Source organism: Pagrus pagrus, assembly GCF_965226575.1.
Source record: "Pagrus pagrus genome assembly, chromosome: 11".
NCBI lineage: Eukaryota > Metazoa > Chordata > Actinopteri > Spariformes > Sparidae > Pagrus > Pagrus pagrus.
This window is the reverse complement of record NC_140195.1, coordinates 27221965-27234964: the sequence shown is the minus strand read 5'-3', so window position 1 is coordinate 27234964 and position 13000 is coordinate 27221965. Positions and strand designations below refer to the sequence as shown.

General features: G+C 39.1%; 1 protein-coding gene across 1 annotated transcript in view; it reads right to left on the bottom strand.

Moving 5' to 3' along the window:
* Window positions 1–584: 584 nt before the first annotated feature.
* LOC311265537 (LHFPL tetraspan subfamily member 4 protein-like) overlaps window positions 585–13000 on the bottom strand; it is a 33565-nt gene continuing 21149 nt past the window's right edge. The window contains exons 2-4 of the mRNA XM_084367289.1: window positions 11664–11900; window positions 7605–7621; window positions 585–6224 (exon numbers count right to left, since the gene is read on the bottom strand). Coding sequence (XP_084223415.1) covers window positions 6171–6224; window positions 7605–7621; window positions 11664–11900 — 308 coding nt within the window. The 3' untranslated portion in view covers window positions 585–6170. The remainder of the gene's footprint in view (window positions 6225–7604; window positions 7622–11663; window positions 11901–13000) is intronic.

Below are 13000 nucleotides of genomic sequence, written 5' to 3'. Positions count from 1 at the left end.
CGATCAAGCAACTTTTATAAATAGACTTTTATACATTTTTGGGTGTCGAGATTTCAACAAGCAGTCATCCATTAGTGAGTCAAGATTGAATCTGAGATGTTAAGTCTGATGTGACAGAACAACAACCATCATACATCATACCAAAATACATAGAAAGTAAACCATAACAGAAAGGAAAGATTCTGTAGTTAACACATAAAACAAAGATCTCATCAGAAGTACTTGACAAATATCAGTATATCATTCTTTTGTTATACAAAACAAAAACTGATTATTTCTTTTTTTTTTTTTTTTTTGTCATGTTAACGCATGATAGTTGATGGTATTTTGGCAACATCTGCATTTCAGGAGTTAACAGAAAGTCAACTATTAACATAACATAAGTCACTGGACATTTTTCATCTTGGCCCCCGACCCGTCCCCCCCCAAACATTATGTCTTTATACATGATATTGCATGATAAAAACTATGATGAAATCATTGCCACATCAATGACATTTACATAGTCAGCAAACATTTTGTTGGCTGCTAGAGATTGGAAATGACTTCTCATTGTCTCTGTGTCCTTTTTTATTAGCTTTTCATTCTTTTTTCTTTAAATGATTCTGCAATTCAAGATCGAGGTAAATTCAGCTTTGGAGTCCAATCACAAACTGAAAATAAAGGAAATGCAAGTGCTGTTTTTTTTTAGTTTTTTTTTTTTTTTTTAAGTTTTTTTAGTTTTATCAAAATGTTTCCCCAAATTAAGTTAAATAATTGGGGGATAAATATTGTTAATTCTCTTAGTTTCAATTGTTTGACTTGAAACTGAATTGACCTCAAATCTGCAGTAAAACCCACCTAGCTTCAGAGCTCAGTCAGAGTATGTAGCCTTTAGTAGAAAAACTACAGTGTCACTACTTGTTTTGCTGGTTCTGCACCACATCTGAATTAAATCAAGAGTTCTTAGAGGCACCTGGAGTGGTACAAATATGTGCTCATCAGGGTTAAGGTATTGTCAGTTCCTTGTTAAGGTATTTTTCAGTTCATCGTCAAGTCCTCAGGAACAGAGTACCCGGAGGGGAGACCAGACCAATGATCACACAGGTAATGATGCTCGGAAGCCGGGCGTGACCACTTCGGTCTCAGGGCTTCTTTCTTTGTTATTTTCTTTTTGTAGATTTGTTGTAAAATAAGTCCTGGGCCCGTGAAAGTATTCCCAAATGAGAGATGCACGCTATAGGAGATGTCTAAATCACAATATATACTATATGAGAGACATTACCGCCATTTATACCATTAGATATCAAAAAATCATCATGCCGATGTCTCAGCAAGTGCACTGATTTTCTCAAATTATCATGTACATATCAAAAGCAAAAACATACTTCTTGCATTGCCAAATGGATGAGGTCTGTCGACAGCATTTCAATTGTTTCTATCGTATTTTTCAAATTCTTGCACAGCTACTTCAAGGTCAACGTGAAAGAAACTTTTCTTGAATGAGGGCCCAGCGCTCCTACCCTAAGATGGTTGATAGATGTAGGCCGTGGTCTGTGCAGAGCCTGCATGGACAGCATCATTAGATTCAGCATAAGGGCTGTTTTCATATTGTCTTAAAGGCTCAGCTTGGAATACCAGAGTTGCTAATACTCTACCCAAATGTTTCAAACTAAAACTTTACTGCAAAGCGATGTGCCACCTGGGCGATGACAGAGCATCGACTGAAAATCTTGTCCGACTTGTTGGTGTTTGCTGATCATTTCCGTAATGAGCCTTTAATACAGTACTGTGTACACAGCTTCCTGAGAGTTAGCTAGCTACCACTCTGAAAAACACACTGCACATCTAGCTATCTGCTCATTATATGTTTTAATTGTAGGGATGCACCAATAACCAATACAAGGTACATGTGCCAACATCTACCTGAAAATAGGTTTCTTATATTACAGGTGCAATATGTAAGAATTGGCAACCAGAATTCATACTCCCAACAAAAAGGGGAGCATATCACCAGAGTAACTGCTAACTGCTGCTAACTTGTTTCTGTTTATACATCCATCACTGCAGTCACTGTTAGCTTCTTAGCTCAGTTAGCTGCGCAGCTAGCTGGGGTAGTTTGGTGTTTACACCGCTAGCACAATAAGGTTTTCAGGCACGGGGCTAGCAGATTAGCATGCTAACTTCAGTAGATATCTCTGCAACACAACACACAGACCTCCTTGACAAAACATTAAAACTGTTATTTCCTTCAAATTCTGATGATCATTTTAATTCATTTTTGAATGTTTCAAACTGAAATTCTTACATATTGCACCTGAAGGACACAGTGGGATATCCGATGTTGTAACCGATAATTGTTTTGCAAAATTTATGGTGTCATCTGATTTTTTAACATGAATATTTCTTGCATGTGTTAATAGTACATCCCTAACAAAGTATAACATGGATTACAGTTAAATATAATGCAGTGTAATCAGTTGTGACTGCTGTCTCCTGCTGTCTCACAGAATGCACATCACCTCGTGGGGTTTAGTTGCTCCGTGAAATGGATTCAATTGCCTCTCAGGGTTTCCAGTGTGATCGTGCCTCCAACTCCACATGGGCAAAGCATGCCGATTTCTCATATGAAACAATTAACCGTGTGCTTTTTTTTTTTTTAAATACACAATTAATTTTTATTCCCGTGATGACTCGACCCTGGTTTGGTGCCTAAGGAGGTTCTCTAACAGCCTGGAAGTGCTGCTCTGAGAGGGATAAGAGCCCCATGGTGCAACCATAGCTTGTCACATGTTAGAATCATACTTAGAGCAATATAACTGATATCACGACAATCAGTGTCATCATGTGGCTATAGCCTACAGAGGCCATAACTGTGCTAATGGGTACGACGGTGAGTCACAGACATCATACTGATGACTGCCCTTGCAGGTAATGTCATAATTATGGAGCAGGAACCAAGTTTTTGTTCATTCATGATTAAAAACACGAGTTGTCAAAGGAACCTACTAGGTGTGTCAAGCCAATCACCTCCGGGTTATCTTGTTTGAAATGTTGTGTAGAAATTTCAACTTTAATGTTGCTGGTGTGGCCGTGATCACTGTTATAAATGTGTCAGCAATAATTCATGTCATGTGTTTTGATATAAACTGCTGACACTAATGGCATTGTCTCGAGTGCTACATCAAGGTACATTGTTGTTGGAGCAACAATAATCTGGGTGGTATGGTGGCATGTCACAATAACAATGCTACATAAATAATACTTTGTTTCAACATATGAGGCCCACAATCAGGACAGTAGCTACCACCGCTGACACTGAGGTCATCTGTATTTCTTTTGGGAATTTGTTTATATTCTTGAAGGGGGAAACAATCCAGCAAATCACTGTAACAATTGGTGGTTATTTTATAGGTTGGTTCCTGTTGTATTAGACTCAATGGGCCTCAGGCAAGAATCACTTGTACAGAATTAATTCTATTTAGAAGTTTGTCTAGTGTACAAACTTAGTTCATGTGTGGTCCAGAGCTGTCATGCTAGTCATGAGCAGATATCCCGCATCGCTTCCCAGAGGGACAGGGTAATCAAATCATAATGACTTTGTTTGAATGAAACTGAAGTTCAAATACGCTGCCAAAATCAATTAATCTTGGCTTGACAATTTACTGAGAGGTTGGAAAACTTTGATTCTTCTTCTGGATTCAGATTCTGTTGGCACATTCATGCATGGCAGCTTATGCATTTCAGTAGTTGTCCAAGGGAACATCTTCTGTTGCCGGCCAAGTCGCCAGAAAGAAATGTTGGCATTTAATGTTTCTGTAAACAACAGATACGCTCAAATTTGTTCTTTTTTTTTTTTTTTTTTTTTACCATATTTTTCTTTATACTACACATGTCACATGACGTTTTCATTACATGAACTGACCCCTCATGTCACAAGATGAAGGAGATGGTGTTAGAGTTACAGCTAGCAAACAAGGCTGCAAAGCCAGTGACCACTGTTCAAGACTGCTTTTCAACATTGGCTTGGAACCACTGGATATTTTTAAGGAGACCTGGGGACGTTTTCCAGCTGTGATTGTAATGACAAAATTAGGTATTTAGTATTTTAAGACCAAATGAAATATTTTCCTTACCCCAAAACAAGTGTTTTTATTCCTAAACCTAATCAGACCATAAGCACAGTGTTGTCACAACATAAAACTGTTAATTGAAGCAAAAGAAACCTAAAATTGCAACACAAAGACATGTAAAGTTGCAACATATCAGTGGTTTTCAGAAACGTACATTGCCAACATTTCCTCTGGGGATTGGGTTGCTGTTGCATACGGCACTGTAACACCACTGTATAATATTCTCCCATCAATCTCTCGTCGTGCTGCCTGGACTGTCCTCCATCTAAGTCATGGGCTGCTTTGCTTTATCTAGTCTTACAAGCATCTCACATGAAGCGGAACAGTTAGCCTTATGTAGCACTTTTAGGTGCAAATTATGCTAATGAACAAATCTCACGACCACACACCTCCTCGTAAACAGGAGGTACTAATCAGGTTGAAACGAGTGATCTGCGACAAGTTTGCTGAATCCGATACAGAACACTCACGTGACAAACATCACAGAAATCGTTCTTGCATGAGGCCCATTATGTTTCAGGTTAGCTACTTTTATGCTACTTTACCATTGGGGGCGCCAAGGTGCCTTGCGAGGACTTGGGCTCCTGACCTCAGGATTTCTAAAATCCTACCCATAACAACATAAAAATTGGTGTCTAACATGGTAGTAGGGATTAAATGGTAGGACACCATCTTGACATGATGTTGTACTCTTTAAGGACTTTTGTTCTTTGGGGGATTATCCGCTGTGATTTCATCCCTCTTATGATTCCTACTACTACTACTACAAGCAGTGTTGCTTATTTAAAGAGGCATATAAGTGACATCACCTTAAGACAATGCAGCACTTGGGGCTTCCCTCTGAGAGAAGGCCGACTCATACAGCCATATTCACACAGTCTTAAGACATCTGTAGAGTAAACTGATCACTGTATGCTGGAGCCATAAACTGGAGTAAACTGCACACTGGATTTTACAAAGGACTGAACTCAGACAAAAAGAAAGAAAAACATGACTTCTAAGTCTGACTTGGACAGCTGCAATTCAGTTCAGCAATTTGAATTTTCACTATGTACTGTAGGGTGAAAAACTACAATAAGGGGGCTTGTTTTGAGGCCACGTTGATGCAGGGGAAGCGCCTGTGTTCGGTGTCAAAAAATAGTGATCATACACAATCACTTTGATTCACGGTCCTCTGCTTTTCTGTGGAATATCCAGCTTAAAGATTTCCATTTTACTCCCTTCTCTAATCCCACCAAATGAGTAGTGAGGAGTCATATAAACACAATGGATTTGCACGTTCTCCGATGCTCTTCTGGCAAGAGGAACACTGAAACCGAGGGTAGAAATACTCAAATGCATTAGAGTCGGATGAGGTTTTGTTGTCGGCTGTTTTGTCAGCAGTAATGTTATTTACATTGTTAAGTATGTACAGTAGAGAATCTCCCAGAGATGTTAGGTTCTGTAAAGCTGCAATGGGGTACTCCTTTAAATTCCTCACATTTGAAAGTCCTTAGATGAAGAGCCATACAAGTCCCTGTTGAAGTGTTGTGGATGTTAAACAATGTACTTGCTGCTGTATTGCGAGTCTGGACTCTTATCAATAATCTGCTTCCTGAAGCTATGAATGTATACAACACGCAAAACTCAAAGTCATTAAATAGCAAGATTCTTAAATAAATCATCGTAAAATCTTAGATGGACGTGATGGTTCTTCATCTCAGGGATTTAATTTCTCACACAAATCAAGACTTTAAATACAGTAAATCTTTTTTTTTCATCATAAAGGTATTCGTTGAGAAAGTCGTTGAGTGTTAAATGCACTGTACAACCTTGTATAATTTTTTTTCAAAATATAGTTTATCCCAGTGTGTTTTGTTGATTTTTTTTTTTTATCTTACAGAATCCTGTACACTTGGTGTCTGCATTGAAAGTGGGTGATATCCTGATCATTGGAGAGAAGAGAAGAGAAGAGGAGAGAGAGAAACAGATGGGTGAGAAGAGAAGAGAAGAGAAGAGAAGAGAAGAGAAGAGAAGAGAAGAGAAGAGAAGAGAAGTTTTCCAGTGCTGTTGTTGCCCTCAGTGAAGACGCTGCACTCCGTACCTTGGCTCTCTTCTGTCCCGCACCTCAATCTGAGGGAAACAACACAGAAGGTTCTCATTGTACAGATTCAGAGACTGAGGCCATCCAAAATTAAGCATCATGAATGAACATGTAAGGAAAAAATGCAACAGTTTCACATATAAACATCAGTTTACTGGTGATGGGGTCAAAGATGGGTGATGTCAAAGTGATATCATCAGGGTCACTTCGGCTTCAAGACGTTTTTTTTTTTTACATAAGGCTTCTGTTATAAACTGAGTTAAAAAAACATGGGCGCAACAGGAAGGTAAGTAAAGGATCTGGTGTGTTTAGAGCTTGACCCACACTATAGACTAAAGGTTGGGATATCCCTGTTAGGCTGTTCACATCTCTTATCAACATGCATCTGATCACGACCGAACAGCTTTACACCTGTCAGTTAACAACTGGCATTTAAATGCGTCTTGACATACATCTCGAGTGACCTCTTGTGATTGGATGTCACTTCCCCACCTCACAGTATATGCAAATAAAAACATACAACAAACAACAAGGTTTTTTTTTTACCAAAATAAAGAAAAACCTTCATGTATAATGTTTGTCGAATAAACAAGAAGGCCCAGATAGTTAAGAATGTGTTGAAGGCAGCGTCCACAGCTCACAAAATAGGAATTTGCCTATATTAGTTACTGTTTACTGTTTTTGTATAATTTGACATGTTTACCGACAATAAAATGACGTCTTCTCTTAATAAATAAATAAATAAATAAATTTAGTGTTACAGTGTGTTCAAACAGCTGCTACATGTTTGCAGGTAGGACGCACTCCAGACACACAGACAGACGGGTTGGTACAGTGTTGCTGCAGCAAACTAACACTTTTTACAAGGAAAGAAACAACCTAATGTGTTTCATTTAATGTCTAATTTACAAGAAGGCATGAATAACTTTTAGCAAAGTTTGTCAAGTTTCTCTTCACTCAACAACTCTTAAAATCACGCCATTTGTAATGGAGTCAGGGTATATTGTCGTTACTAGTTCAAAGCTTAGTTGAAACAGAAATCTGATGCTAACACTGGCAGGTTAAGAGAGCACAAACACGTTATTTATAATATACACTGCTTAAAACAATGTGGACAAATGCGTCGTAGACCGTCTCCGGATGTGGTCTGAGTGATTGGTCTGTACTTAGAGCTGTTCGCCTGTGATCGGCTCACTCAGGTTGGATATTGATACCAAATGCTAACAGCCTCAAAGTGACAAATGACCTTACAATCTGTATGCCAGCAGGAAACCAAGACTCCACTGTCAGTATGTGTGGCTATGCACTGTACTATGCTCAAAAGTTAATGAGGCTTTGCGCAGGCAAATGTTAATGTATTCCTCAAACAATAGTGCACATGAAATGTATAAAGCAAAAAGTCAACTTACCCTCGACACAGCAAAATCTGCAAGGACAAAGAAGAACAAAGGTGTTGGCATAAACACAGTGAGGCAGGAGCAGAAAAAGTGCATATTTGTGCAAAACAGGAATCTGCTTATGTTAATCTGAGTTAAACACTCAGCTCATCACTTGGTGGTGAAAAACAACAATTTTATTTTGGTCAAAAAGTCCACATTTTGTATTCATTTTGTTTGTTCGTTGTAGTCAATTTATTTCTGTACTGTGAAAATAATAATTATTGTTACAGCATATGTTGATATATAAACCCACTGGTATTTTTCAATTAGTTAGTCAATTAGATGGACAACACATGCTGTCCTGAACTGCCCGCAGGTTGTCACACAGTTCCGTCCTCTCAGCTGCTATAAAGAAGCTGAGGGACGTTTGTTTCTATAAAAGAAATGCAAGCGATAAAAGGAACTTCACACAGCTGCTGGAGCATTAGATGCATGAAATGTGTAAAATCACTGAGACTGTTAGTGAGGTTAATCAGATAAGAACAGAAAGACACGCCCACGCTCTGGAATATCTCCAGTTACCATGGAAACCATCAGGGAGATAGACCGTCGGAGAAGCGAGACATCTTATGTCACTTTTCTCTGTCTTTATCTCTTCCTCTCACTCCCCCTCTCTCCGTTACTCTATCTGTCTGTATATCTCTCAGTCTACTATGTCTCCTGTCACACGTCTCTGTTTCTCTTTGTGTTGTTGTACATCTGGTTATTGAGTCAAATCAAACACATAATCCTTATGTAAGGAGTCTTTCTGTTTTTTTTTTGTTATTGTATTGTATCTTTCACTGTTGCCCCTCCACCACCTTCTTCTGCCATTCCTTTCCTCCTCTTCCTCTCGTTTCATACAGCTGAAACAATGCAATTCAAGTGTTCCTGATGCAACATCATGCAAACTGTCAGGAGCCCGCTGGAGGACTCTCTCCTGCACTTGGATACAGCACCGAAAGCAATTTGGCTGGAGTTACTGAGGTCAGGTTGGAGTGCAGTCATTTTTCAACTGCTGCAAATTTCATTCACGTTAATGGCCTCAGAGTTAAGGCCTCGAAAATTAGGGCTGGATGAAGATTGACTGGCTAACCCTCCTTTAGAGGCAGGGAGTTTCTGTATTCCACACCAGGCTCCTTCTCTTCTTCTTTATTTCCTTTAGATTTTAACTCAGGTTTATGTTAATGTGCTTTAAAAGGCTTGTAGAATAAAAATGTGAATTAAGGGCATTTTCAGATCTGCCAGCCCGTCATCTTTAGAAAAATAACCTTATAAGCTGACTCTGCAGGAGCTTATTACGACCCATCGATACACGGCAAAAGCTGCACGGAGGAGACTGCCGTTTGTTTCTGGTGTGAATCAAAACGTCAACAGTGAGTTATTTTAACTTAATAACATAGTTAAGGTATGTCACATAACTGAATTTACATACATAACGTAGTTATTTTAACCCAAACCATGATGTTTTCCTAGACCTAACCAAACAGTGAGTGTAAGAGGAAGGTCTGTCATGCCTGTTGCTGCTACTGTACGTTGCAACAGTAATGTCTTTTTGGGTGTCACTGGCAATCGACCTATTCAGTCGTTTAGGTACGAGGATGTATTGGACCTGTAGTTTTTTGTTTGCTTTTGACTCACGGCCTCATTTAATACAGTTGGTGCTTTTTCCTCTTGGTTCATTTGTGTAAACAGCAACAGTCAAGAGCGGCCCCATAACAAATGCCATGGTCGCCGGATGATTCACCTCAAAACACTTCCTCCTCATTCTTTTCTTTCTTTGTAAGTGCTTGTATTGCTAATTGTTTTCATTGTGTTTATGTGTGGATTATATACCAGAGTTCCTTGAATTAAACAAATATCCAGAAAACAATGTCTTATTAGAAGACGTGCTGCTTGGTGTTGTAGAACAGCTCTGATGAGTCCATACCAGCACACACTTGCACGACAGTTGTTTTTCATACAGCACATTAGGTATGCCTTATTAGATTATCTTTAACCATCAGGCCAGTTATTTCAGATGGTAGGGTCAATTGCTTTCTGACTACAAACAAACTGTTCCTGAGTTCGAGTGGAGGTGAGCCGAGACCACCGTCTCAAGGCAAATCTCGGCCGGATTGTTTCACCAAGCAACCCGAGTGTAATTTCTGTGTTCATGCCCAAATGAAACAACCTGAAGCGCTCCATGTTGCGAAACAATAGGCCCTAATGAGGTAGATGCCAATAGTTACACAAATAGCACGAAAAGTCGCTGTCTTTTGCGAATAACTATGTTATTATTTGGGGCTATGTTACATTACAAGAAGCTGTGTTCAGGACTGGCACATCCACCATGTCAGCAGCTATTTTGCTACTACCAGTATATCACAGTTTGGAGTTTAACGTTAGCGTTTTTTATCAGATTCAGGGAAGTTTCCACTCCAGTAACCCCAGCCAAATCAGACCTGAGATAGTGTTACGTTTCCCAACCTCATCATTAGCCCTCATCAAGCCTTTTCTCTTGTGTAAGTAACAATAAAGTGTAAATCAAACCTCTGTGTTGCTTACCATGGTATGGTTTTCTATAGTCTGATTAAGAATCCTAACAGTTCCTACATGGATCAGCTGGTGAGAATACTGACTCTTTCCCTCAGACATGTAGCTTTAGCTGACTTTTTAATATTTTCAACCCAAATATGCATATGATATGATATAATTCTAACAGCCTGAGGCTAGAAATGGAGTTTTCAGCCAACTCATAGTTTAAAACTAGACTAAACTAGCTAGTTACCATAGATACTCAAATCAGCCAGCAACAGTTTCAATGGTTATCAGTTAGAATTGAGGAACCTTCACCTTCACTCACACACAAACACATACATACCATTCACAACTTTTCTTTTGTGGTAATATGATTATCATCATGGCAATCTTCTTTTTTCCTTTTTTACATATATTGTATACATAATTTTCTTTCTTGTTTATCCTCTCTCTGCTTCTTTCCTTTTCTTCTGATAAACTACTATAATTTCTATTTATTAATTATTATTATTATTATTTTATTTTTTATTTTTTTTGTCTTCTAAGTCACATAACATATATACTGCTATAGCCTTCTACATAAGATTATGTTTACACTACTCTCTATCCTTCTCTGTATCTATTTCCATTGTTATTAATATTATTGCTATAGCCAATTACAAGAAGAAGGGAGGGTGAGGACACCCTGCAAACTTAAATTTATTAAACCTATCTAATCTAAAACTTGCAATTTCCTACAGCCCTACTCTTACCCTTCTTCCACACTCCTTCTACCCCATACTTTCAACAATTTACTATTGTTAGTGTTGTTATTGGTTCTATGAGGCTTAAATAATGTGGAATTATTCTCATCATTTCTATCCTCATAACTATTACTATAGGTATCACCTTCATAACTATTATTACTATTAATATTATTACTATTATTTCATCATTGTTACTGTTGTTACTCCTACTATACCAGATTATAGGCCTTTTATTAATTTGTATGATTACTATTACCGCATTACTCCTCAACACAACACACACACACACACACACACACACACACACACACACACACACACACAAACACTTTTGTTGCTGTTGTTTCCCCTCTTGTTATATTTTTAGTTATTTATTATTACTTTTATTTTTTTATTTTTTCTCTCCCTCTTTTCTTTTTTTCCTTGTTTAGTTTTGTCTCTTGTTTCTTGTTCCTGCATTGCTTTGTTGTCATTTGCTTGTTAGTGATTTTGTCCACTATATGGTGTCACTTGTCTTGTTCAACTTCACAATAATAAAAAAAAAAGTAAATTTTTACACAAGTGCTTCCTTTTTTGGGTGGTAAATCTGACACAATAAGCCTATTGTAATGTATATATATGGTCTGGGTCCAACCAAATTATTCTTAAAATCAAAGTACACAGCAGTTTCAGATTACACGGCATCAATAGAACCAAACAAGGCAAACCAAATCAAGCATTAAGTGTCATATTTAGGCCATCACTACTTTTTAAAAGCATTGTGTTTTATCATCCCTTTGCTCACCTTTGTTGTCTGTCTGCAAATCATCAAGATAGAAGTCCGTCTGCCGGTTACCCAGGACGAAGGCCAGGAAGGAGAGAATGAGGGCGTCCAGGATGCCCATGATGGCCAGCATATAGGCCCAGCGTACAGAGCAATCGCCTAGGGAGTATTTCCCCGTCTGCTCCCCGCACATGTCCCGAATCACCTCGGCGTCCCATCCGTCGGGGAAGATCATGCAACCCAGCACCAGGCACACTCCTGCAAGAGGACACAGAGGAGGAGAGAAGCAGGGTTAAAGTGAGAACTTGGGAGTGGTACATATGGAGAGCAAGAGAGAAGAGTACGAGTGAGACTTGAGAGATGAGAAGTTGGGGTGGGAAAACGACAGGTAACAGGGAAGAGAACAGCAAGAACAGTTAGCTTGCATGTAGCACACTGCTGGCCTTAAATTGCAGAGGACATTCAGAATCAGAATTTCAACTCTAACATCCAGAAGTTCTGTAAAATTACATCAGTAATCTGCACAGAGCAAGTGAAAGTTTACAAAGTTGGTCAGTCAGCTTTATACCAAAGGATACCGAAGAGAGCAGGGAGACTTTGTCCAGCGGACTACCAGGGCACAGCCGAGAACAGGTATGCAGCAGTGGGCACTGGCCCCACCAATGACCCTCCCTCCTCCTAGTTGTCCAAAAGACTACCAGAGCCTACAAGCCGCCTTTCTTGCCGTCTCCTGTCGGAAACGCAATGGACGTATTTGGCACGGAGTACAATGACCACAAAGTCGTCAAGGTTTTCATTGTATAGAGGTGGGCAAGGATTCATTATGGATTCATTCTCTCACCCCTCTCCAGAATTGGACGTGAACTTAATATCAGGCCGAATGAATACAGTGAAAATAATGAACAAAATCAGTCTGGATATGGTTATGGAAGGAAAGCAATAATGGTGAATCCAGCTTCATCTTTCACTATTCACCTTGAATTTGAGTAAATAATATGTTTCTATAGACTCTCACTTAGCCCCACTTTGCAATTGAAGCTGCTGAGATCATTGTAGGTTTACCCAAATACTTTGCCTCCTGCTGCTTTAAATATGGACAAAGTTTAGCCAGCAGCTCTCCAGGAGTGGAGGGGTTAACAGTGTGACAGTAGAAAGATGGAATACATGCACCCTATACATTATTCAACTGGAGACAACAGAGCTTGTGACAGAATTTAAAACATACAGATCGCACACAAACCTGCATGCACTCACACCCACAAACAAAAGTTCATGCAGGCATGTGTGTAAGTGCATTCACGCAAACCCACAGACGCACACAGTACAAAGCTCTCGAGGGAAATGCATACATGCAGTTT